At 51.4% G+C, this 24,376-nt stretch overlaps 1 protein-coding gene and 1 long non-coding RNA gene across 4 annotated transcripts in view; one reads left to right on the top strand and one right to left on the bottom strand.

Moving 5' to 3' along the window:
- The window catches only part of LOC117979518 (uncharacterized), a 49,582-nt gene that overhangs the window by 12,427 nt on the left and 12,779 nt on the right, over nucleotides 1-24,376 (bottom strand). Inside the window, exon 3 of one of the 3 annotated variants that reach the window (XR_008624632.1) lies at nucleotides 1,127-3,691. The exons of the other annotated variants lie outside the window; for them this stretch is intronic. This is a non-coding gene — a long non-coding RNA (uncharacterized LOC117979518). Of the gene's footprint in view, nucleotides 1-1,126; nucleotides 3,692-24,376 lie in introns of those variants that run through there. 3 annotated transcript variants of the gene reach the window in all.
- FAM240C (family with sequence similarity 240 member C) lies at nucleotides 8,160-24,151 on the top strand. The gene is made up of 3 exons (XM_055109339.2): nucleotides 8,160-8,931; nucleotides 20,063-20,211; nucleotides 23,800-24,151. The coding sequence occupies exons 1-3, from the start codon at nucleotides 8,821-8,823 to the stop codon at nucleotides 23,924-23,926; spliced, it is 387 nt and encodes a 128-aa protein (XP_054965314.1). The 5' UTR covers nucleotides 8,160-8,820; the 3' UTR covers nucleotides 23,927-24,151.

Genomic DNA, 24,376 nt, shown 5'->3' with positions numbered 1-24,376 from the left:
GGCTACGCAGAGACACCAGGAAACAGAGGAACGGCACCAGCCAGGAACCGCACAGGGCTACGCAGAGACACCAGGAAACAGAGGAACGGCACCAGCCAGGAACCGCACAGGGCTACGCAGAGACACCAGGAAAAATCAAACACTTAGGCAGGAAAAAGACGTTAGGCAGATGGAAAGCATACACTGCCCATAAATATCAAGAACACGAAAATGCTGCCAATTATCACTGCTCTTATTCAGCAACACATTGAAATCCCAAGCCATTGCAATACAATTCAAAATTACAAACAAACAAACAAACAAAAAAACCCGAATAACTAGAAGAATAAAAAAGTAAAGCAAAAGATTGACTTTCTTGCGGACGCTATGATTCTATACATATAGAATTCAAGAGAATCTTTGAATAAATTACAGACATCAATACAAGAGTTCGGCAAGAGTGCAGAGAACAAGAGCTGTACTGGGAGTTCTTAGCATTTACTCTGGCAGTCACCAGATGGGGAATAGAACCCTAAATGTGGGCCATTCATGGCCACAGTAAAATCTATGACAGTCAGAGTTGAGCAAAATCCAAAAATATGTGCAAGACCTTCCTGGAGAGAACTACAAACATGTTATTGAAAGGCCCGAAGGAAGAATTTGAGGAGGAGAAGCACCAGTGTTTCGGACAGAAGTATTTGGATAACAGTAAATTCTCCAACATCTTAGCATTCAGTGAACATTCCATCAAGATTCATCAAAATATACGGGGACTTTAACAAACTGATTCCAGAGCACATATGGAAGAATATATGTGAATAAATATCTTCAGAAATGCTCACAGATGACATGGTGTAGTGCCTGTAATTGGTTTTAAAAGAGTCTGGGGGAGGAGGAGAGGCTGGTGGGGGAGCAGAGGCAATGAAATTGGGCCTGATTTGGTGATTTTTTGATGCTGAGGACAGACACATAGGAGCTCACTCTCCTATCCCATCTACTTTTGTTTTTTAACATTTTTAAAAATAACATAACGTTTAAAAGGTTTGAGGAGAAAAAACAGTTAAAACATTTTTTTTGGAAAAAAAAAAGCCAAATTGGAAGAGAAAGCAAATACATACAAAGGTATGGTAATGAAAACAGTGTGGCGTTAATAGGTTGGCAGAAAAGTGCAGAGCTCAGAGACAGACACTCGTGGGAGTCTGTGACCCGATGGAGACAGCTTCCTAAGTTTGGGAACAAGGCACTCAGCACACAGCCCAGGGACTGGGCTTTCATCTGGGGAACAGGGTTCCTGCCTCATTCCACCCTCAAAAGGATACTTTAGATAAATAGAAGCCTAGGTGTGAACAGCCAAAAACTAGTAGAATGAAATAGACCAGATGGATTTTGGGATAACCAGCACTGTGAGAAGAGGAAGGAGCAGAGTCATCAATGCAGGTCAGTGCCCATCACGTCAGTAACATGCTCAAAAGACAGGTTTACGTCACGGATAAATGCAAATATACGGATATGTGAAACTTAAAAAACAGTCATATAAAAATACAAACCAAATACCTCAAACTGGCTGCCCCGGGTGGGAGAGGCTGCAACTGTGTTGCTGTAAGGATCCTTCTACCTTGCCAGAGTCCTTTCCAAAGGACTAGAAACCAACGTGGCAAAATATTTTGTTAATTCTGGTTGTGGGAATATGACTGTTTTATAAAATTATTTGTACTTTTTTTTGTCTTTAAAATGTTTCAAGACTGGGCGCAGTGGCTCACACCTGTAATCCCAGCACTCTGGAAGGCTGAGGCAGGTGGATCACAAGGTCAGGAGATCGAGATCATCCTGGCTAACATGGTGAAACCCCATCTCTACTAAAAATACAAATGATTAGCTGGACGTGGTGGCACACACCTGTAGCCCCAGCTACTCAAGAGGCAGAGGTGGGAGAATCACCTGAACCTGGAAGGCGGAGGTTGCAGTGAGCCGAGATTGTGCCACTACGCTCCAGCCTGGTGACAGACTGAGACTCCATCTCAAAAAACAAACAAACAAACAAAAATCAAAACTGAAAAGGGCAAAGAAGGAAGAAATCCAAAGAAACAACAAAATCGCTCCAAAGTAAGAGTCCAGTTAAGCCCTTCTAGGGAAAAGAACTGAAGGGTGTAAGGGCCCAGGGGCAGGTTGTGGAGTGAGGGAAGAATGAGCTATGATGGCTCAGGAAATAAATGCAAGAGGAAAACCTTCCAGATGTAAACATGTTAGCTGACAGAGAAGCCCAAAGAAGTAGAATAAATTGACGGGAAACAGCCCTTGACGCGTGGAACAGATCTGAGGAAGTCACACAGGATGACACGAAAAATAGCAATGTGACTGCAGTGACCTCAGAGAAGATGGTAGCTGTGGAGACGACGGGAAATAGCATGGGTGCAGTTGGTACTCTTAAAGAAGACTGAAGAAATAAAGAAAATCAAAGAGCTGAGAACACAAAGCGTCTTTTAAAAAATGAAACATTTGTACCTGTTTATCTTCTGTTCCAAGAAAAAAAGTGATAAAGATCGATATCGTAAAATACCTTGACTTGTAACCAGACCTCAAGGACAAAGGCATCTTTTGGTAGCTCGAGGAAAAGAAAATCTATAAAGGCAGGAGAGGTATGGGCCCTGAAAAAGCTTTCTCTTCAGAAAACTCCAACTTAATGTTTCAACTTCATAACATTTACATTCTCTTTATTTATAATGCTCACATTGGTTGAGTCTTAGTTTCTCTGTTGAAGTGAAATTTTTTTTTTTTTTTGAGACGGAGTTTCGCTCGTTGCCCAGGCTGGAGTGCAATGGCTTGATCTCAGCTCACCGCAACTTCTGCCTCTCGGGTTCAAGCGATTCTCTTGCTTCAGCCTCCCGAGTAGCTGGGACTACAGGCATGGGCCACCATGCCCGGCTAATTTTGTATTTTTAGTAGAGACGGGGTTTCTCCATGTTGGTCAGGCTGGTCTCAAACTCCCGCCCTCAGGTGATCCGCCTGTCTTGGCCTCCCAAAGTGCTAGGATTACAGGTGTGAGCCACTGCGCCCAGCCTGTTGAAGTAAATTTTAACTTTGCCACCCTTTTTCTTGGCTTATTTCTTTGGTTGATTTTTGTCGTTATTGTTTGGATGGATTTTCCTTGAGTTTTTGATGACTTGAGAAAGATTGTCAGTTGCCTTTTTACTTAAAGGAAAATGTGGCTAGCTGGAAGAGGACCACATCCGCTTCCCTCGGGACCTCACGGAAGTGGACGTCTCAGGCTTCAGGGAGGCTGAGTCCGAGGCTGGCCCGGCTCTCCTCCACACCCCTGTGCTTATTCTTTCTCAAAGGACGTTGATACGTTTGCTTTTCTGCTAAGTTTCACTTTCAGTGTTCTGTTTCAAATGCAAGAATCTGTGTTTATGGTAGATAAACACGTACCATAGGTGGATCATTGGAACCGCAACCTGAACCCAGCATGTGCCATTTTAAAACGTCTTCAATATTTGATAAAATTAACTATGCTTGCGGCCCAATAAACAGTTCTTGAAATTTGAATGCATTTTTATTTAATAACTCACAAGATAAAACTTTCTATAAGCATCAGCCTCATGAATATATTTCCTATGGAAGAGTCTACAGAATTGTTTGGTTTTAATTAGAGAGTTATTTAAAAAACAACAATAGGGGCTGCTTTTGACTTTCAGCAGAACAAGATGATCTTTACCTGAAAACAAGATAAAAATTCCAAAGTCAGGGATATTGTGATTTACAACAGTGATTTGTGTAATCATTTGAGAGCATGCCTAACAGTCTCAGTTAACCCTTCCAGGCCCCCAGAGAAGCTCCCTCCTATACCTCAGCGCTGCTTCCCGGCTGTGGGAGGCTTCCTGGCAATGTCCCCAGGGATCGCTCTCACCAGCCACATGCAGATTCTGCAGGCTGGAAGCACAGCCCCATGCCAAAGGGGATGTCAGGAACACACGCGTGAACACACACTTGATCGGTGAGAAGAAGACCTGAAGGGCTGGGGGGAGCCGTTGTATTTAAAATGCAGGATGCCGCCTGGCTGGGTCATAGGTGAGGGAGGGCGCACCTGACGCCATGTGCTTCTTGGCTGCTGCTCGTGTGGCTTGTGTGCATGAGTGTGAGCGCGAGTGTGCATGTCTGTCTGAGAGTGTCAGTGAGAGTGTATGTGCATGTGTGGGACAGCCTGTGAATGCCTGTGAGTGTGTGCATGTGTGAAGCTCTCTGCATGCAACTGTATGTATGCAAATGTGTGTGCATATGTGTGTACTTGTAAGTATGCATGCATTGTGTGTATGCATGTGTGGGTGTGTTTCAGCATGTGTGTCAGTGTGTGTATGGGTGAATATGGGTGTGTGTGCATGTGTGTGTGAACATGTGTGTGTATGCGTGTGAGTGTGAATGCATGTGTGATGTGCATTGTGAGTGTGAACATTGTGCGTGTGTGAACATTGTGCGTGAGTGTGAATGTGTATATGCGTGTGAGTGTGCATGCATGTGTGTGAGTGTGCATGTGTGTGAGTGTGCATGAGTATGTTTGTGTTTCTCTGTGTGGAAAGGGTAGGGTGTCAATGTGTTCCCCGCAAATCCGTCCACAGCAGTGCTTTGCTCACAGGTGTTTAACTACACTTGTGCCCCCCGTCCCCACCTAGATTTTCATCTTAGGAGGCCAGGGCAGGGCCTTTTCTGTGTTAAACTCTCCCAGAGGCTGGGCTCAAAGAGCAAGGGCCTGGGTTAAACAGCGCTGTGCACAGCTGGGGACCTGCCCTGGCCTCTGGGCTCTGGGAAGAGTGGGGTTTTCAGGGTGGAGGCTCCAGCAGCGGTGTCCTGATCCTGCCCACTGTGCAGGAAGTGGCTCACAGCAATGCTGTGGGTGTCCTCAGGACCTGCCTGTGGGCCATGAGGCTGGGTCCAGGCCGGGGTTTGTGTAGACGGTGTGCCTCAGGGTAGGGGCTGGGCTATGCGGCCTCCATGTGTGGGTCCTCAGGGCTGCCCAGGAGGTGCTCATTGTTGGTGTCCTCCAAGCTGAGCCTTGGGAGGGGCGGCAGCTCAGGGAGAAAAATTGTTCTGAGATGACTAATTACAGAAAACTGGCTGGCACAACATCCAGTTCCTGAAGACCCTGTAGGAAAGCAAAATATTTCACTCCAAACTATTTTTTTGACCTATGTTGATACGGCCCTGCAAAGCCATCTTTTGTGGGGGAAATTTGCATCTGTAGAGAATCTCCATTAATGCAGCCAGGCCTTCCTTTCTAGGCCTTTCCCGGATCTAAGGGAGATTAAATGAGAGTCTGACACTTTCAAAGTCTGAAAAGAGACATTCACCTTCTATTCTCTCTGAAGACTGCGACCTGGGAGGCTTCATCTGCATAACAAGAACTGTGGTCTCCACAACCCCCTTATCTTAACCCAAGCCTTTCTTTCTAGTGACTTCAAGTCTTTAAAAAATGTTTAGCTCCGCCGGGCGCGGTGGCTCACGCCTGTAATCCCAGCACTTTGGGAGGCCGAGGCGGGCAGATCACGAGGTCAGGAGATCGAGACCATCCTGGCTAACACGGTGAAACCCCGTCTCTACTAAAAAATACAAAAAATTAGCCGGGCGTGGTAGCGGGCGCCTGTAGTCCCAGCTACTCGGGAGGCTGAGGCAGGAGAATGGTGTGAACCCGGGAGGCGGAGCTTGCAGTGAGCCGAGATCGCACCACTGCACTCCAGCCTGGGCAACAGAGTGAGACTCCATCTCAAAAAAAAAAAAAATGTTTAGCTCTTTCACCCAATTGTCAATCAGAAAATCTTTGAATCCACCTGTGACCTGTAAGCACCCCAAGTTGGAGATGTCCCACCTCTTTAGGCAGAACCAATTTACACCTTCCACGTATTGATCTATGTCTTTGCCTGTAACGTCTGTCTCCCTAAAATGTATAAAACCGAGCGGTGACCCAACTCCCTGGGCACACTTTCTCAGGACCTCTTGAGACTGTTCCCAGGGCCATGGTCACTCATATTGGCTCAGAAGACACCTCTTTAAATATTTTACAGAGTTTGGGGGGTTTTTTGGTCAACAATAGTATCAATTTGTGAACAGAAAATAAATTTGGGGGCCGGAAGATCACTAAGCTAAAGGGAAAAGTCAAGTTGGGAATTGCTCAGAGCAAACCTGCCTCCCACTCTAGACAATGTCATCTTTCTGCTCACTGAGACAAAAGCATATCTGATTGCTTCCTTTGCAAAGGCTCATCAGAAACTCAAAAGAATACAACCATTTGTCTCTTACGTTCCTGTGACCTGGAAGCCCCCTCCCTGCTTTGAGTTGTCCCCACCTTTCTGGATGGATCCAATGTACATCTTACATATATGAATTGATGTCTCCTGTCTCCCTAAAATGTACAAAACCAAGCTGTGCCCCGACCACCTTGTGCACACGTTGTCAGGACCTCCTGATGCTGGGTCACAGGCACGTGTCCTCAATCTCGGCAAAATCAACTTTCTAAATGGACTGAGACCTGTCTCAGACATTCGAGGTTCACAAATTGCAAGATACTATTTCCTAGAAGATGTTTAGTGAAATAAATATTGACCATTCCTGATATTTTTACTTTATCATTGTGAATCTACTTATTCTGAAATATAGTAAAACATTTTACTACATTTTCCAATCAATAAATTATCTGGTGCACATTGCCTTAGGACATCATATGAGGCTGAATGTGTTAGAAAAATCATAACTGAAAAATTTAAGAAATGAGGCCAGGTGCAGTGGCTCACACCTGTGTAATCCCAGCACTTTGGGAGGCCAAGGTGGGTGGATCATCTGAGGTCAGGAGTTTGAGATGAGCATGGTGAAACCCTGTCTCTACTAAAATTACAAAATAAAAATTAGTTGGGTGTGGTGGTGCATGCCTGTAATCTCAGCTACTCAGGAGGCTGGGGCAGGAGAATTGCTTGAACCCAGGAGGCAGAGGTTGCAGAATCGCACCATTGCACTACAGCCTGGGTGACAGAGTGAGACTCCATCACACACAGTGGAGTGATCTCGGGTCACTACAACCTCCACCTCCCAGCCGCCTGCCTTGGCGTCCCAAAGTGCCGAGACTGCAGCCTCTGCCGGGCCGCCAACCCGTCTGGGAAGTGAGGAGCCCCTCTGCCTGGCCGCTGTGCAATCTTCCAAGTGTGAAGTGACAGCCTTTCTGCAGGTGTACCCAACAGCTCCGAAGAGACAGTGACCATCGAGAACGGGCCATGATGACGATGGCAGTTTTGTCAAAAACAAAAGGGGGAAATGTGGGGAAAAGAAAGAGAGATCAGATTGTTGCTGTGCCTGTGTAGAAAGAAGTAGACATAGGAGACTCCATTTTGTTCTGTACTAAGAAAAATTCTTCTGCCTTGGGATGCTGTTGATCTATGACCTTATCCCCAACCTGGTGCTCTCTGAAACATGTGCTGTGTCCACTCAGAGTTAAATGGATTAAGGGCGGTGCAAGATGTGCTTTGTTAAACAGATGCTTGAAGGCAGCATGCTCGTTAAGAGTCATCACCACTCCCTAATCTCAAGTACCCAGGGACACAAACACTGCGAAAGGCCGCAGGGTCCTCTGCCTAGGAAAACCAGAGACCTCTGTTCACTTGTTTGTCTGCTGACCTTCTCTCCACTATTATCCTATGACCCTGCCACATCCCCCTCTGCGAGAAACACCCAAGAATTATCAATAAATACTAAAAAATAAAAAATAAAAAAATGAGCCATGCACCCTGGTACTGCACCCCCCATCTGGGTGCCTCTGGGGAGGGTCCTCGTGGCACCCTGGTACTGCACCACCCACCTGGGTGTGTCTGGGGAGGGTCCTTGTGGCACCCTGGTACTGCACCACCCACCTGGGTGTGTCTGGGGAGGGTCCTCGTGGCACCCTCATACTGCACCCCCCACCTTGGTGTGTCTGGGGAGGGTCCTCCTGTTTCTTGTTAATGCACATCATACCCTTCATCCCAGGTAAGAAAAGGAAGATGGGGATGCTGAGAGGAGCCCTCTTCTTTTGTTTTACTATGTTTTCAACTCAAATATTCAAGGCCACTGAGACACAGGATCCATTTCCATGCCTAATCTTCCTTCACCAGTCTCTTGTTAAAGCATCTAAGAAGAGCAGGCCTCCCTTCATGCCATGGAGATCGGGAAATGACGGGCTCACAGGCAATTTGGGTGCACAGAAGAATCTGTCAGCCTCAAACACATCTCCTGGGGTCTTTTTTAAATTATGTTTGGCAGGCTTGATTTTGCCCCGCCTTCCTGTGCAGCTTTACTGCAAGGCTATTAACATTTAAATGAAGCACCCAGGTGAGGGTGTTAATTGTTGAGATTCTAGTAGCTGATCTCCTGTCTGGGATTCTTTGAACTTGTTAATCATTGAAATGAGTCCATTTGGGGCTACTGAGAGGTCGCAGGCCTGACACCAACTCTCTGCTCTGACACAGGTTTGGGATGTGATGGAGAACGAGCTGCACAAGTCTCTGGGCTCCTGTAAAAGGATTGGTTGCAGAAATGTCCTCAGAGTTGTTGGGAGGATTCAATAGAAGATGCATGCAAAGCACCTGGCTGAATGCCCAGAGCCCTGCAGACACTCAGGAATGAGTAACCATGCAGATTTTCTACACCTTTAGACCAGATATTCTAAGAAACTTCCTGCTATAGATTAACTAGATCCTGATTGTGTTTTTCATTTCCAGGCTTAGAAGAAATAAAGGAAATATCCCAGGAGCAAAAACAAAACACACACATGCTCCTCTCAAGAGTCACTGGCATCCCAGCTGAAAAGTCAGCTCTACACCTGTGGGACCTATGGGCCTGTTTCTGAGCTCTGTTCTGTCTCTTTGGTCCGAGTGTCTATCTGAGGCCAATACCACAGTACCAAATGCGGTTGCTTTAGAGGAAGTCTTGAAATCAGATGAGGTAAGCCTTCCAGTTTTGTTCAGCCTGTTGGCTATTTTCTATGAATTTAAGAAGCAGCTGAAAATTGATGTTAATTACAAAACAAAAAACCTACTGAGATTTTATTGGGATTGCTTTCAACAGATTAATTTAAGGAGAGAGACACCATCCAAATATCCAGTCATCTGGTCCATGAACATGGTTTTCCTCTCTGTTTATTTAGGTCTTTTAAAACTTATCTTAGCAATATTTTCTAGTTTTCATTTTACAAGTCTTAAAAATATTTATCAAATATTTCTCAAAATGTTCCATATTTTGATGACTTTATAAATGATATTTAAATGTAAATTCCCAATTGTTCATTGCAAGTTTATAGAAACAGTTGTTCTGTGTATCCTCAGCCTTGGTAACTTCCCTCTTAGTTCTAGGCATTTTTTTGTGTCAATGAAGAGTCAAATTCTGTAAAGTATTTGGAGAGATTTATTCTGAGCCAAAAGAGAGTGGCCAATGTCCTGTGACGCAGCCTCAGGAGATGCCAAGAACATGTGCCTCAGGTGGTCGGGGGCAGCTCGGTTTTCTACCTTTTAGGGAGACATGAGGCATCAATCAAACACATGTAAGATGTACGTTGGTTTCATCTCGAAGGGTGGGACAACTCTAAGTAGGGGACTTCCAGGTCATTTAAGATTTAAAGATTTTCTGATTGGCAATTGGTTATTATCAATAGAAGGGAGTGTCTGGGTTATGATAGGGGATTGTAGAGACCAAGGTTTTATCATGCAAATGAAGCCTCCAGGTATAGACTGTAAATGTTTCTTCTCAGACTTAAGAGATCTGTGTTGATATTAATGCTAGTCAGCTTTTCCTGAATTCCAAATGGGAGAGGGAATAACGAGGCTCGTCGACCCCATTCCCATCATGGGCTGAGCTGTTTTTTCAGGTTAACTGTGGAATGCCCTCGGCCAAGGGGAGGGGTCTGTTTAGATTGTTGGGGGGCTTAGAATTTATTTTTGGTTTACATGTTATGCAGAATTTTCTACAGATGATGATGCCCTCTGTGAGTAATGATAATCTCACTCTTTTCTTTCCAAACGTGATGTGTTTTTTGCTTGTCTGAGTAAGCCGACTAGGATTCCTGGCACCATCGTGAATGGCTCTGGTGAGCACAGGCAGCCCTCTGCTGCTTCCGATCTTAGGTGGGAAACTGTCATATTTCACCACTAATAAAATTTTAAAAGACAATTCTGGCAAAGATCAGAAATGGCAAAGACAGTGGAGGGTGACAGAGGGGTTTGCCTGCAACAGTTCATGTTTTTTATTTTGTTAAAAGACAGTTACAATTATTACAGAATATTATCGGGTAGAAAACAAATGGTATTTGTCTTACATTATTCTTTCTACTTTGCTTTTTGTTTTTAAAAAATATACCAGAGAAATGAAAATAAAGTCAGCCTCTATAAAATTATGAAGAAGAAAGGCAGTATCATAATGATTATGCAGGAACCAAGGACTGGCCTGGAAGATGGGCCCCCAAGCTCACAGGGACACCAGCAGGCACTGCTTCTAGACATGGAGCCTCAGTTCCAGAATGTCCCGTGACATGACCAGGAGTAGGGAACCAGCCCTCCCGACCTCCATGTCTTATTTGCCAGGCAGGGGTAACTGCAGGCTGGCCCTGACCAGGATGACCACTGGCTCCCACTGTGCATGCATTTCGTGCGTGGCCTGCACTGGACATCGGCTCACCCACGTGCTGGGGTGTCCAGGGTCCAGGGGAAGCTCCAGGACACATTTGAGGATCAGGAGAGCAACCTGCATAGTGCAGGACTCTTGTCAGGGAGACCACGACCCGGGAGCCTTTCCTAGAAGACACAGAGTCCCCACAAATACCTGTGACAAGGGTCTCATCACAGCACTGTCTGAGAGTGCTTGGAGAGAGGGAACCTGCCTGCAGCTGTTCCCAGAGCAGTGGGGCGGGGGACACTCCCCTACTGAAGAAGGCATTTCCTTTTGGCGCCTCCAGTTCCTCCTGCCAGGACGTCAGCACCCAGGCTCTGATGTGGGCTGCTGGAGGCCACTGGCCGCAGCACTGCAGTGTGGACTCGGGGCCACGGCACTGCAATGCTGCCCTGGATTGAATGGGGCGGGGGCTATAGATGTATAATACGAGTTGGATTTTAGAGACTTGGTATGTGGCATAGAGTCTCAAATGTCCAAAGATGTGTCGCATTGATTTCAGGGTGAGTGGATAGTTGTTCTGATATACTGAGTTCAGTAAAATACATCGGCAGCAGGAATTTTACCGGTTACTGTTTCGTTTTTGTAAATATGGCTACCACAAAATGTAAGGGCACGCAGGTTCACGCCCTCACCCAGCACTGGCCTCCCCTTCCCAGACAATCAGCCGCATCTTCGCCCGCCAGCATGGCCCCTTGTTCTCAGGGCTCCTGCCCTCATGCTCCTGTGTCCTCCAGTCCCCCTGCCCTCTAGGAAGCCTCGTGGCCGATGGGGCTTTGCTCAACCTGGTCTCGCGCTCACCTCCACCTTTGGCTCTAAGGCTTGTCATCCCTAAATGAGTGCCACCGTCACGGAAGCTTCAGGTCCACAGAGCTGGATGCCCCGGCCAGGCCTGCCAGCCTCATTCCTCGTCCAGAGCACAGTAGCTCCTGCAGGTTCCCCTCCTATTTGACCAAAATAACCCTCCCGATCCCCTAAATTTAAAACTTCAGTGTGGACCCTGCCTGGGGTTCCGGGACCCCAGCCCCTCTGCTTCGCTCTCCACAGCGTTTATCACTCGATCCGTACCAGGCTCCTTACCCGTTTCTCCTATTTCTCTCTCCCTTTAGGAGGGCAAGACTATTGTTCACTGCTATTTCCCCACAGCTAGAACGGTGCTTAGAGATACGCAGGTGTGCACACCCAGGTGCACACACACAGGAATGCACACAGATACACATATACTCACAAATACACACACATCTTGTATGTGTGAAAATAAGTAAATCAAACATCTTCATATTGTTTGAGTACTTTAATATTTTAGCTCTTTAAAAGATTCCACGTTTACATGGTAGTGTTTCCTATTCAGCATTTTTCCCTTGATCACTCTGTCCTATTCGAAAATATTCTAAAACAATTTCTGAAGCCAAACCATCGAACTCTTCAAGACTAGGTCTCTAAGCAAATATGCCAAACAGACCCGATTCAAAGTCAGGCAAACCACAAGGCTGTCAGCCCAGCATGTTCCGTTGAAAGGTGAGTCTGAAGCAACGTCTCAGACCCCTGAGGTGGGCTCCATCCCAGCAGCTCCCCTGGGTCTGTGCAGGGCCCCCTACGCCTCCGAGTCGGAGCCAGCTCTCAACTGGCCAAAAAGAAGATGTGATGACTGTGAGAGCCTCTCCAGGTCCTTCGGGTCGGACCTGTCACCTAATGGGGTGAATTACGGCTGAATAGGTGAGGACTGTTTAACTGCCTTCAGGCATCTTTCAGATTGTGTGGTTAGCTAAGCCAGCTGCTGCAAGAAATGGAAACAAACTCATTCCGGGGTTGCCTCTGGAAGACACAGGTGCCCACGGCCCTCCAGTCCCCCTGAATCCTCATCTTAAAATAAAATAGGTTGGCCCTTTTTCATTACTAAACTTATTCAAATAAAGGTGTCCAGCTTGCACGGAATTACCCTCCATTTTCCATTTTTATGCACTAAATGCATATGCATATTTCTAGACTATTAGTTTCTTCATTTTTTCTTTACAAAAGAGGACTCTTTCTGCTTTTATTAATTTTGACTATCTTCTCTAATATACTGTAAGATTTAATGCATGTTATTTTCTAATTGCTGTATTTAATCCTGGATTAAAGTAACCTCAAAAAATAATCATCAAGAAGAGATGGAAAGAAAAGAGGGGAATGAGAAAAAAAATGAACTTTACCTTTCAACAAATTTATAAAAAGATGTGTTTTTTATTCTTTACAAAAACTAAATTATTGTTCATAGGCTGAAGGCTGTTGAATTATGAGAAAGCGTCATTTGAAGAGATGGATGCCTCTGACCCCGCCAGGCTCTGCAGACCTGGAGGCGGCTCCAGATCTGGGGTGTGCGGCAGCATTGTGTGTCCAACAGGTGATTAACTCTGCTGGTGATATGTGTTTTTAGATATGTGTGTCTTTTCTATGAGAGTAAATCATAAAGCCCACAGGATGTGCGAGCAGCCATTCTCGCTGGCCAGGCGGTGTTAGCGCTTGCAACGCACATAGATTATATCCAGGAGGATGCAGTCAATACTTTCTGGGTCCTTTTTAGGTTTTGGGGGCTTTGCAACACGCTTTACACTGCCCCTCATAAACCCGTCCTAACTGTGCGTTCCAGAAAATGTGCAGTTTCTTAAGTTTAGGAAATTTTTTTACCGCTTTTATTTTGAATGCTTGGATTCTTAACTTCTGGTCCCAGTGCAGGTTCATAAACAGACATGGGGACAGAGGTCTGCCTGGCCAGAGCTTAGTTCTGAGGGACACGCTTCGGCCATCCGGAGAGAGGGCCTGCTCCCCAGGCTGAGGAGACAACGGCCACACCGGGGAGCACCATTCCCAGTCAGGGCCTAAAGGGTGGAGCCTGGGAAGAGGGGGCTTGCTCCTCCGCCTGCTCCTGGCAGCACACCCCAGGTCCCCCCGTTACCTAGGGAATGGTGCTAAGCAGGGCAGGTCCCAGGGCGCCATGGAGAGAAGCATGTCAGCCGCAAAGCCCTTGGGCGACCAGGCCCAGAGCCGCCCACTTGGGACAAGCCGCCAGGAGCAAGGGCACAGCTTTCTTCTGGGTCTCGCAGGCCCCTGGCTCTGCACAAATGGTGGGAGGGACCGATCCTACCCTGGAACCGTAGAACCTCGTCCAGCTCTGAGTCAGGAGCCATGGGGGCCATGGCCTCCCGGGCCTGCTGACCTGAGTAAGGGTCCCAGCACCGCTTCCAAGGCCGGGACAAACACCTGCTCCTAGTGGGTCCCGCGTTGTTCCCGCTTGTTTTCTAAGAGATGCGGTCAGCCCTTCGGAAGCCCTCCGACCCCGCCCAACCCCCACACTTCTCCGGCCGCTGCTCCTCTTCCCCCATTCAAGCCAGTCTGGCCTCCGGCTCTGTTCAGAGCAAGCCCAGCCTCCTTGTCATGGACTGGAAGGACCCCTGGCTCCAGGCTCCCGTCCTGCTCACACCCAGGAGTGTGGGCCATGCACTCCCGGAACCTAACTGTGGGTCAATGCTGGCCCTGGCTCCAGGCTCCCGTCCTGCTCACACCCAGGAGTGTGGGCTGTGCACTCCCGGAACCTAACTGGGGCTGGAGCTCGTCCTTGTCTCCTCTGACATCAGCTGGACGCACCATTTCTCTCCAAACCACAAACTCCCCTGAGCTGCCCTTTCTCTGGGAATGCATAGCTGTCGGGATCCCCACGGGCTATCACCTGCCAGGTTGAGGTCTGGCAGGAGTCTTCCTACCTCATGACAAAGCTTCAACCCTCTCCAGCCAGGAGACACTTAACTCTGCTCATTGCCCCTTTGAAGCTTGTGATGTGAACAGACCCACATCCAGTACCATCTCTGCATCAAAAAGCTTTGGTTACGAGTGAGGGAAATCAGCCAAAACGCACTTATGCAAAAAAGGGACAAAATGAACTCTCATTAACTGGACAGTTCAAAAAGGGGAGGCTTCAGGCATGGCTCGATCCAGAGGTCAAACTCCTGCTGGTTGCTCTTGGTCTCCATCTTACTCTCAGTTGGTGTTCAGGGTCATGCATGTTGCCTCCACATTTTGGCAAACATGTACTCTGGGCCCTGGGGGCTGAAGTCATCCACAGCTCTAGTGACTGCACACCTCAGTGACCTCTGCTTCCTCTGAGGTGAGCCTGGCAGGAGCACGTCCACAGGCAGTCACCAGGAATGAAGCCATTCAGGACTGTCACAGAGCCACATCAAGTGTCCAAGCCAAAAAGTCAAAGTGTAAAAAGGAAGAGGGAGCCCCCTCCACCCCTGCCTGAGGTGTTTAAACATGGCGAGCATGGATAACTAAATGCCATTCAATCAAACCTTACTTTCTATTCCTTCTCTGTCATCGAGGGGCGCAGCTCTGAGGGTAGAACATTTAGCATCTCATTAACAATGGCCGTGTGCTGCTGAAAATCCGAGTGGGAAGCCAAAGTTTGCAGAGAAGCTTCGTGTGTGCTCCAGCCCATCGAGTGCTTGTTTACGGAGCAGGTGACAGGATTGAGGCTTCACCCGCTGCCTCCACATGTACAGCCATCGTGCAGGGCTCCTGCCTCGTTCAAAGGCATTACGTTATCTCTCAAGGGAAAGTCATACTTTTAAAATACAAAATTCTCTTTTATGCAGCAAAATTGCTGTCATACATATTTCAATGGAAAATTAAGCGTTGTAATAAAATATAACAAGGATGATAAAGGCATGTAGTATTTTATGCCATCGAATGCCATTATACCATCCCATACAATAAATTGGTACTGCTCTAAGTAACCTTCAAAACAATTTAGTGCCTCCGCACACACGTCAGAAGGAAGGGGCCTGGAAGGACAAGTTTTGAAGTGTAGGCCGGTGTTGTGATTGCTGGTTGGTTTGGCCTCTCGGCTCCAGAGCAGGTGGGGAATCCCCGGGGCGCTCGCGCACAGGACCTGGGGAGGCCACCACGGGCTTTACAAAAACGCAGTCCTGCTGGAGACGCCTCTCCTGGGGCTATTCCTTTCCGTTTTTAGGTGGCTTCCTCCCATCGGTGCTGCACGCAGCGGTTTTTCTGAAGCAGCTGCTGGTTCTCACCGGCGTCTTCCACCCCCGCTGCCTGAGCGCCGTCTTTCCACCTTGTGCATTCTGTGCGCTGCGGCACGTCCCGGCGCGTCCTGAGGCCTAAGCCCAGTTCGCAGGGAGCCACGGATCAAGGTGTCCTGAGCACACGCCAGGACTCGGGAAATCACGAACAGCTCCCAATCCACTGATGACACCCACAGAACTCCAGTTTAAAAAAAAAAAACTGTGAAGGATAATATAAAAAATAAGTGTACCGTCTGCTTTATGATAGTAAACGAAAATTTCCCAAAAGCTTTCACCTGAAACTATCAATGACTTGGAAACCTCATAAAGAAGCAAGTGACCCGGGAGACTGAAGCGAGATCACGGAGGCTGGCCCTGGGCCGGCCCTGCTGCCGGCTCCCTGAGGCCTGGAGGGATGGAGCCTGGGAGAGGAACCCCGTCCAGGACAAAGCCTGGGGGCTTCACTTTGTGCATCTACCTGATGGCACCAGGGCGGCGGCTGGGACAGCGTTTCTGGGTGCGGCTGGGAGGGTGTTTCCGGACGCGGTGACCCCCGTGTGCTGGGCGTCATCCAATCCTCTGACGGCCTGAAGGGGCCGCGGTGGAGGAAGGAGGAATGGCTCCTGCTCGCCTGCCTTCCTTCCTGCTTGCTCCAGGACGCCTCATCTCACCGTCTCTGGACCAAGGTCTGGAATTTACACCAACCTCCCTCAGAGTCGGGTTGACTGACACCGCAGGCTTTCCTGGGTCCCAGATGGCAGATCCCAAGACCTCTCAGCGCCTGTCACCGCGAGAGCCAGCTCCTCACAATAAATACGTAAACCCATGTATGGGTGGGGCAGAGAGACCCTAAGCATTTCCACACCTGCCTTGAGTGTGTCTGCATCGTCGTTTTGTGATATACATTTCGCCTGCAGTAAGTGCAAAGGCCGCCATTCCTGAGACGCAGGCCTGGGCAAAACCCGGGACTCCTAGGTGCCCCGACGCCCCTCCCCAGACAATGCTCCCTCCCACCCACGAGGTTTCCTGGGAGCAGCCGTCGAAAGAAGAAAAAAACAGTCCCGATGGGGGCTGAGGGCAGAGGAGGCCCAGCTGGCCGTCCTCCAGATTCCCATGCTGCCAACAGCTGCCCTCCGGACGGACAGCTCTGCCAGGGACGGTGCCCAGACAGAGGGCAGCGCGTCTTTCTGGGACTGAACCGACGCCAAGCGTGCGTGTCACTGAGCCCATGTAACAGACAGCGGCAGGCGAGATACAGGCGTGCACCCCGGAGAGGACAGGCTGAGGACCCTCAACAGAGACAGGAAAACCTGCCCGTCACTGAGAAATGGTTGGAAAAGTAAGCTCTTTGTGATGTGACACGCGCTGTCCTTGCTTGAGAGATTGGCGCTGCATTTGGGGGCCCCCAAAAGGTGAACAGAGTATGTGACGTATCTGGCACAAGACGTGAGCCCACTCGCATTTCGCTGGGGGAATTGAACTTTGTAATTTTGTTTTCCCACTGGGATTCCTGCCGTCAACACCTTTGCGGGGGGAGAGTGTCTCCATCACCTGCCTCACAACACGCACCCCTTTGTGTGTCTGTTGTTGTCATTGTTGTTTTGTTTTGTTGCTGTTGTTGTTGTTTATGAGATGGAGTCTCGCTCTGTCCCCCAGGCTGGAGTGCAGTGGCATGATCGCGGCTCACTGCAACCTCCGCCTCCCGGGTTCACGCCATTCTCCTGCCTTAGCCTTCCGAGTAGCTGGGACTACAGGCGCCCACCACGACGCCCGGCTAATTTTTTGTATTTTTAGTGAAGACGGGGTTTCACCGTGTTAGTCAGGCTGGTCTGGATCTCCTGACCTCGTGATCTGCCCGCCTCGGCCTCCCACAGTGCTGGGATTCCAGGCCTGAGTCACCACGCCCGGCCGCGTGTCTGTTTCTTCTGTCTGCTGGTTTGCTGGTTCTCCCTTTTGCTGCTGGTTTGTTTTTGTCCCATGAGGGTTTAAAGGGCTGCCTTTGGGGGCTAAGTGTCCTAAGAGCAAAAGCTCTAACGCCCACGCTGCTCTCTGAAGCCCCTGCCAAGAACAGCCAGGTCTCAGCTGTCAGATGTTTTCCAGCTGTTACTCGGTTTGAATCTGACACCAGCCCCGGCTTCACTCCGGGAGGCATCTGCCCAGACACCAGAGGAGGTGCGAAGTTCCGGGGAAGCAGCTGGGCCCGGCCCTGACTGGTGGGTTCCGTGCATCCCACCCTCCTCATTGGATGAGTTTTCACTCACTGAATTCGCGCCAGCATCCTCAGCACAGGCAGGCGTGGCTGAGTTCAGTCCCTTCATGATCAACTTTGCATGTCTAAGTTTCTGGAACAAAGGGCGTGGCATCGATGGGCGATTTCTGTGGCCCTCCAGGGGCAGCTCCCCAGCAAAGCGCCCAGCACCCACATCACAACAGGCTGTGCAGGCCACAGCGCCCGCGCCTCTGCAGCTGGAAGCCCCCAGCCAGGGGTCACATCAAGCTCCTCGAAGGAGTCCCCAGCACCTGTTCATTGCAACCTGAGCCGAGCTCCAGAAGGCACCCTCACCCTCTCCACCTGAAGCAGGTGACGTGTTTGCAGGAAACGAGCCCGCGGGTCTCAGCTGCCTGGTTTTCCTCTCGGGCCACGCTCCTGCCACCCTGTGTTCTTCCCCAGCAAGAGAGAAGAGCGGGGGGCGGGGAAAGAGAAATGCCTCCAAGGCCAAGCAAGGCCAAGCTGAAGAACAAAGTGCCCCGAGGGAGCCAGCCAGGGCTGCAGAAATGGCTCTGCCCACCCCATAGGCCCCGAGGAGCTCGCCGGACAGCGGCTTAGGGGCTCAGGCAGCCCCAGAACAGTGGATGCCTCATTCATTCCGAGACCCACTGCCTTGCACCCCGAAACGTGGCCCTGGCTCCCTTGTGTAAACCCCATCCTCAAGCACACAGCAGGGCCATCTACGGAGACCTGGAGCCAGGCCAGGACAGGCACAGCCCAGAGACCCAGGCTCCACGCGTCCCAGGGAGAGCTGACCCAGAGCCGGGCTCCCACTGCTCGGTGAAATCCGGAGGAGGGCTCCAGAAAAGGCTGCTGCTGTCGACACTTTCCCTTTGTCACGGACATTCTTTTTTTGTTTGTTTGTTTGTTTGTTTGAGATGGAGTCTGTCACCCAGGCTGGAGTACAGTGCTGCAATCTCATCTCACTGCAACCTCCACCTCCCGGGTTCAAGCGATTCTCCTGCCTCAGCCTCCAAAGTAGCTAGGATTACAGGCACCCACCACCAATCCCGGCTAATTTTTGTATTTTTAGTAGAGACAGGGTTTCACCATGTTGGCCAGGCTGGTCTCTTAACTCCTGAGCTCAAGTGATCTGCCAGCCTTGACCTCCCAAAGTGCTGGGATTACAGGCATGAGCCACCACGCCCGGCCTTGGACATTCTTGATGGCTGTAGATTGATATTCTAAGACTGCTGGTGTCCCGTAGATGCACGAGTCCAAAATAATTGGAAAGTAAACATTTCAGTCAGCCTCACTTTAGCATATTACATCAAATAGCAGAGCTGAAGTTTTTCAGTGTAACCTGCCACATTTAACCCCACTGCTGGGTTTATATATTTCAAACCAAAAGGTACCCAATAACCAGGTGTCGAGAGAGGCCAACTGAGCTGGGCACGCTGGCTCACACCTGTAGTCCCAGCACTTTGGGAGGCTGAGCCAGGAAGATTGCTTAAGCCCAGGAGCTCAAGACCAGCCTGGGCAACATAATAAGACCCAATCTCTACAAGATATACAAAAATTAGCCGGGCATGGTGGTGCACACCTATAGTCCCAGCTACTCAGGAAGCTGAGGTGGGACAATCACTTGAGTCCAGGAGGTCAAGGCTGCAGTGAGGGGAGATCGCACCACTGCACTGCAGCCTGGGCGATGGGAATGAGACCCTGTCTCAAAAACAAGGGATGGACTCACCTGGCACAGAAGCCACAGCCCCATCCAAGAAACACTCACCTCACTGGTGGGACTGCGGATCACCCACACTAACACACAGAGAGTTAGAAGTGCATCATTGCTTAGATTTTAAAATGACTAAAAGCCCAAAATGGAATTTGCCCTCCATTTCTACTTCTGCCAACCCAGGAGACTGCTCCAGAAGGTGGAGCCAGTAGAGCGTTTAGGAGCTGGCCGGGAGCCACCTGAGGCCTGAGTCTCAGAGGGCAGCCTCCGCCATCCCCCACACGCCAGGAAGGCGGGGACCACGACGCTCCAGGCTGAGCCAGCTCCTCTGCCATCCGGGTGCTGGAGCACAAACTCGTCAACGGGAATGGCATAAGGTGGCTGAGCTCTTCTCCACTTTTTATTTTCCAGAACATGAATAAAAGCCTCACTCTTAAGAATCCTGGAAGAGTAGCATACGATTCAGACGGGATAAAGATGTTTTGGGAGAAAAAAATCGAGCATCACGCAAGACACCTGCAGAACGAGGACATGAGGGTTCGCAGAAGCGCTCTGAACAAGTGAGTCGGGGTGTGCAGTGCATCGGGGACCCCTATGCCTGAGCCGCGCTCGCCACCCAGGGGCACAGCCCCGCCACCAGTGTGCCCTGACACAGCCCTGGCCCTCAGCCCACCATGAAACCCCTCAGCTCCAGGCCTGTGAAAGGAGTCAATCCAGGAGCAAACTGACAGCCATTCACTCACCTTAGTGATCACGCTCAGAACAGTAGGTGGGAAATGACAAGACACCACGTTGCTAACTGTGAGACCAGGAGCCCAGATCAAACATCACTATCCAGGCAACACCACACCCCAATGCCCACGGACAATTCACCCACACCCCAACACCCACACCCACACCCCCTTCACCCACTCCCCAACACCCACACCCCCTTCACCCACACCCCAACACCCACACCCCTTCACCCACATCCCAACACCCACACCCACACCCCCTTCACCCACACCCCAACACCCACATCCCAACACCCACACCCACACCCCCTTCACCCACACCCCCTTCACCCACACCCCAACACCCACACCCCCTTCACCCACACCCCAACACCCACACCCCAACACCCACAACCCCTTCACCCACACCCCAACACCCACACCCCCTTCACCCACACCCCAACACACACACCCCCTTCACCCACATCCCAAAACCCACTTCCCTTCACCCAATCCTTTCACCCACATCTCAACACCCACATCCCCTTCATCCACACCCCAACACACACACGCCTTCACCCACACCCCAACACACACACCCCTTCACCCACACCCCAACACACACACCCCTTCACCCACACTCCAACCCACACACCCCCTTCACCCACATCCCAACACCCACACCCCCTTCACCCGCACCCCAACACCCACACCCCCTTCACCCGCACCCCAACACCCACACCCCCTTCACCCGCACCCCAACACACACACCCCCTTCACCCACACCCCAACACACACACCCCCTTCACCCACACCCCAACACCCACACCCCCTTCATCCACACCCCAACACCCACACCCCAACACACACACCCCCTTCACCCACACCCCAACACACACACCCCAACACCCACACCCCAACACACACACCCCAACACCCACACCCCAACACACACACCCCCTTCACCCACACCCCAACACACACACCCCCTTCACCCACACCCCAACACCCACACCCCCTTCACCCGCACCCCAACACCCACACCCCCTTCACCCGCACCCCAACACCCACACCCCCTTCACCCGCACCCCAACACACACACCCCCTTCACCCGCACCCCAACACCCACACCCCCTTCACCCGCACCCCAACACACACACCCCCTTCACCCACACCCCAACACCCACACCCCCTTCACCCACACCCCAACACCCACACCCCCTTCACCCACACCCCAACACACACACCCCCTTCACCCACACTCCAACCCACACACCCCCTTCACCCACACCCCCTTCCCCCGCCATCTCCCTGACACTCCGTCCAGGATCACAGGAACTTTTCCAGGAGGAAATGTCTTTCTCTGGCTTGTTTTTCTGAGGTCACTGCCCTTGAGTGACGTATCTGTACTTGTGCCCTTCCCCCTCCTAGCAGACTTGCTCAGGAAGGCAGATACCAAGCCAGCACGCCTTTCTCTCCTAGGGCCAAGGCCAGGGGTCTATGGGTGCTCAGTGGGTGACCCTGAGCCGACCCAGGGTGTAGCCACTGCTCAGGGACAGCTGGGTGGGGAGCAGAGCTCCTCATTTGCCGCAAGACACTGGCCGGCACACAGCAGGAGCTTCCAGAGGCTCCAGGCAGCCCTCGGTGCTCAGGCCCCGAGCAAGAGAGCCGTGGTACCCCTTCAGCAGCCCGAGGCGGTCCCACAGAGCCTGGGGGTGCCCCTCCCCACTCACCAGCTACCCAACTACAGACATGGACCCAGCACAGAGCCCAGCACCACGCAGGCACTCGGCAGACGATGGTGAAGGAGAGGCCCCCCCAACCACCGAGTGCTTGCCCCACAGGCCCTGCCTCATCCCCGCCCTGTGCTTCCCGGACGTGTGCCTGTGTGTGCCTACGTGTGCCTCCACGTGCCTCTGCGTGTGCCTGCATGTGCCATGTGCCCTGGTGTCCTCTGGCCATTGCCTGGGTGCAGGTCCCAGGAGTGGGCTCAGGCCCCGGGACTGTGTGTCCACGCTGCCTCCTCTGGCCCCTGAGGTGGAGGTTGGTGTCCAAGGCAGGCACCAGCGTTCTCTCAGGGGCCTCCAGTTGCACAACCCCTCTCCATCCACCCACACAGCCCGGTTCTACCCAGGCCACGAGGCCAACCACTGCTTTTAAGGAGGTCACTCTTAGGGTTCCCTTTAGAGAGTAGCCTAACTTTCCTCCCCGCATGAAGCCCAGAGAGCTGAGAGGGTCCCGTGTGCTGGTGTGAGCCCAAGGGCCAGGCCCACCCCAGGAAGCCGCCATGAGAGAGGAGCTGGCCCATGTGGGAGACCGGCCATTCGCAGCCCCTGGCTCGGGACCCCACGGTCCCCTGTAGAGGGACAGGGGCCGCTGCTTCCACCACCATGGGGCTGGCTGTCCTGGCAGCCTCTCTGGGATGGGCGGCCGGCTGTGAGGGCCGAGGACTCCAGGCCCGGAGGCGCCAAGTCTGTGGGACCGCAGCAGCTGCTGACATCCTGCCCAGCTGACCCCCTCATGCATGGAGCTGCCCTGGGCCCCACCAGTCAGCAGCCATGGCCTGGCAAGGGTGAACATAGCTGTTGCTTGGGGACCATCACCGTGGGGCCCAGCCGTCCGGGGTACACTGCCTGCCACTCAGCAGCACCATCGTCATCTGGGTCCTGAGCATCTGGGACAAGTGTCCTCATGGACACAGCTCACCCTTGGCTGGAGCCGGGCACCCACCCCACTCTCCAACTTCTAAAGCCAAAAGCACTTGAGGCTGAAGGAAGCGGCAGCTGCGGGCAGGTGGGGATCTGCCCAGGTCTCGGGGAGCCTGGACCACTCTGACCAGGCCATTCCTGCCGCCAGGTCCGCCCGTGCGTGGGGCTGAGATCACAACATAGCACCGTCCACTGTGGCCAGGCTGGGCAGGTGAGGCGGGCAGGCAAGCGAGAAGGAAGTGGGCACCCACAGGCAGCCAGGCAGGGTGCAGGGAGGCAGGCGGGCCCTAGGCAGCCACAGAGGCCGCCCTGTCCTGCGAGGGCACCTGCCTCTCCGTGAGCAGAGCAGAGACAGAGGCTGCAAGAGCTCAAGCTCAGGCACAGTCTCTCTGGGGCTCAGAAGCTTCCAGAACTGGGGGCCCAGGCTGCTTCCCAGGGAAGGCATTTTTCCTCTCCTGTGAGGAGGGTCCTGAGTGAGACGCGCCCCACCCCCCCCAACCACTGGGCAGCAGCCTGAGCCAAGGCCGGCCACGAGATCCCAGGGCCCTGGGAGACCCAGCAAGGTCACAGCTGCCGGCTGGCCAGGGACGCAGTGACACCCCCACCCCCGGCAGGGAGTGTCATACTCCTGCTCTCACAGGTGCCCAGGTGCTGAGAGACACGGGCTTGGCCGTCACTCAGTCCCGAGAGTTTGACTCACAATGCCGAAATTATCGCCCTGCCCCAGGCTCCGCGTGGGATGGGCTGAGCAGCTGGAGGGGAGGAACAAGATGCTGCAGGGCCCAGGGAGATGCCCAGACAGGGTCCCAGAGGCCACTGAGTCCCTCCACACCAAGGACAAGAAGGCGGCCTGAGGGCCCACGAGCTCCAGACTCTGCATGAGCTTCCGGAGGGTCATGGAGAAGGAACACCACGCGTGGGGTCCAAGCATCCACGCCAGAGTTCACAGGATCTTCATCATGGAAATGGCCCGCACCTCGCTGACCCCGTAATAATCCCACCTCGGGGTCCACGCTGCAGCAGAGTCCCAGGGTTCTCTAGCGCATCTCTGGTGCCCAATAAAACCTAAGTCAATTGGATTGAATGTTTCGTGCTAAATTTCCTTCCTGTCTTTAAGGTTTCTACATAGTAAACACTTGCCATGATGTTACCGACTTGCAACAAGCCATGTAAAGAAACTGCTGCATCTCAAGGACTCTTCAGCTGCCTGACCACCTCCGATTTGCAGATTTAAATGCAATTTTATTTCACCTTTGATCAAAATATGTACATAAGTTTCAACTTCAGGACATTCCTTATACTGC

The sequence above is a fragment of the Pan paniscus genome, chromosome 13 (assembly GCF_029289425.2).
Source record: "Pan paniscus chromosome 13, NHGRI_mPanPan1-v2.0_pri, whole genome shotgun sequence".
Classification (NCBI taxonomy): domain Eukaryota; kingdom Metazoa; phylum Chordata; class Mammalia; order Primates; family Hominidae; genus Pan; species Pan paniscus.
The sequence above is the reverse complement of the archived record's forward strand: the minus strand, read 5'-3'. Positions and strand labels throughout refer to the sequence as shown.

Excerpts from the sequence above, each read along its gene's own strand:
- FAM240C (XM_055109339.2), top strand. The coding sequence starts at position 8,821 with ATGGGCCTGTTTCTGAGCTCTGTTCTGTCTCTTTGGTCCGAGTGTCTA. Across the intron at positions 8,932-20,062 it reads AAGTCTTGAAATCAGATGAG|AACATGAATAAAAGCCTCAC; the intron begins GTAAGCCTTCCA and ends TTTATTTTCCAG. Across the intron at positions 20,212-23,799 it reads CGCAGAAGCGCTCTGAACAA|GCTCCGCGTGGGATGGGCTG; the intron begins GTGAGTCGGGGT and ends GCCCTGCCCCAG.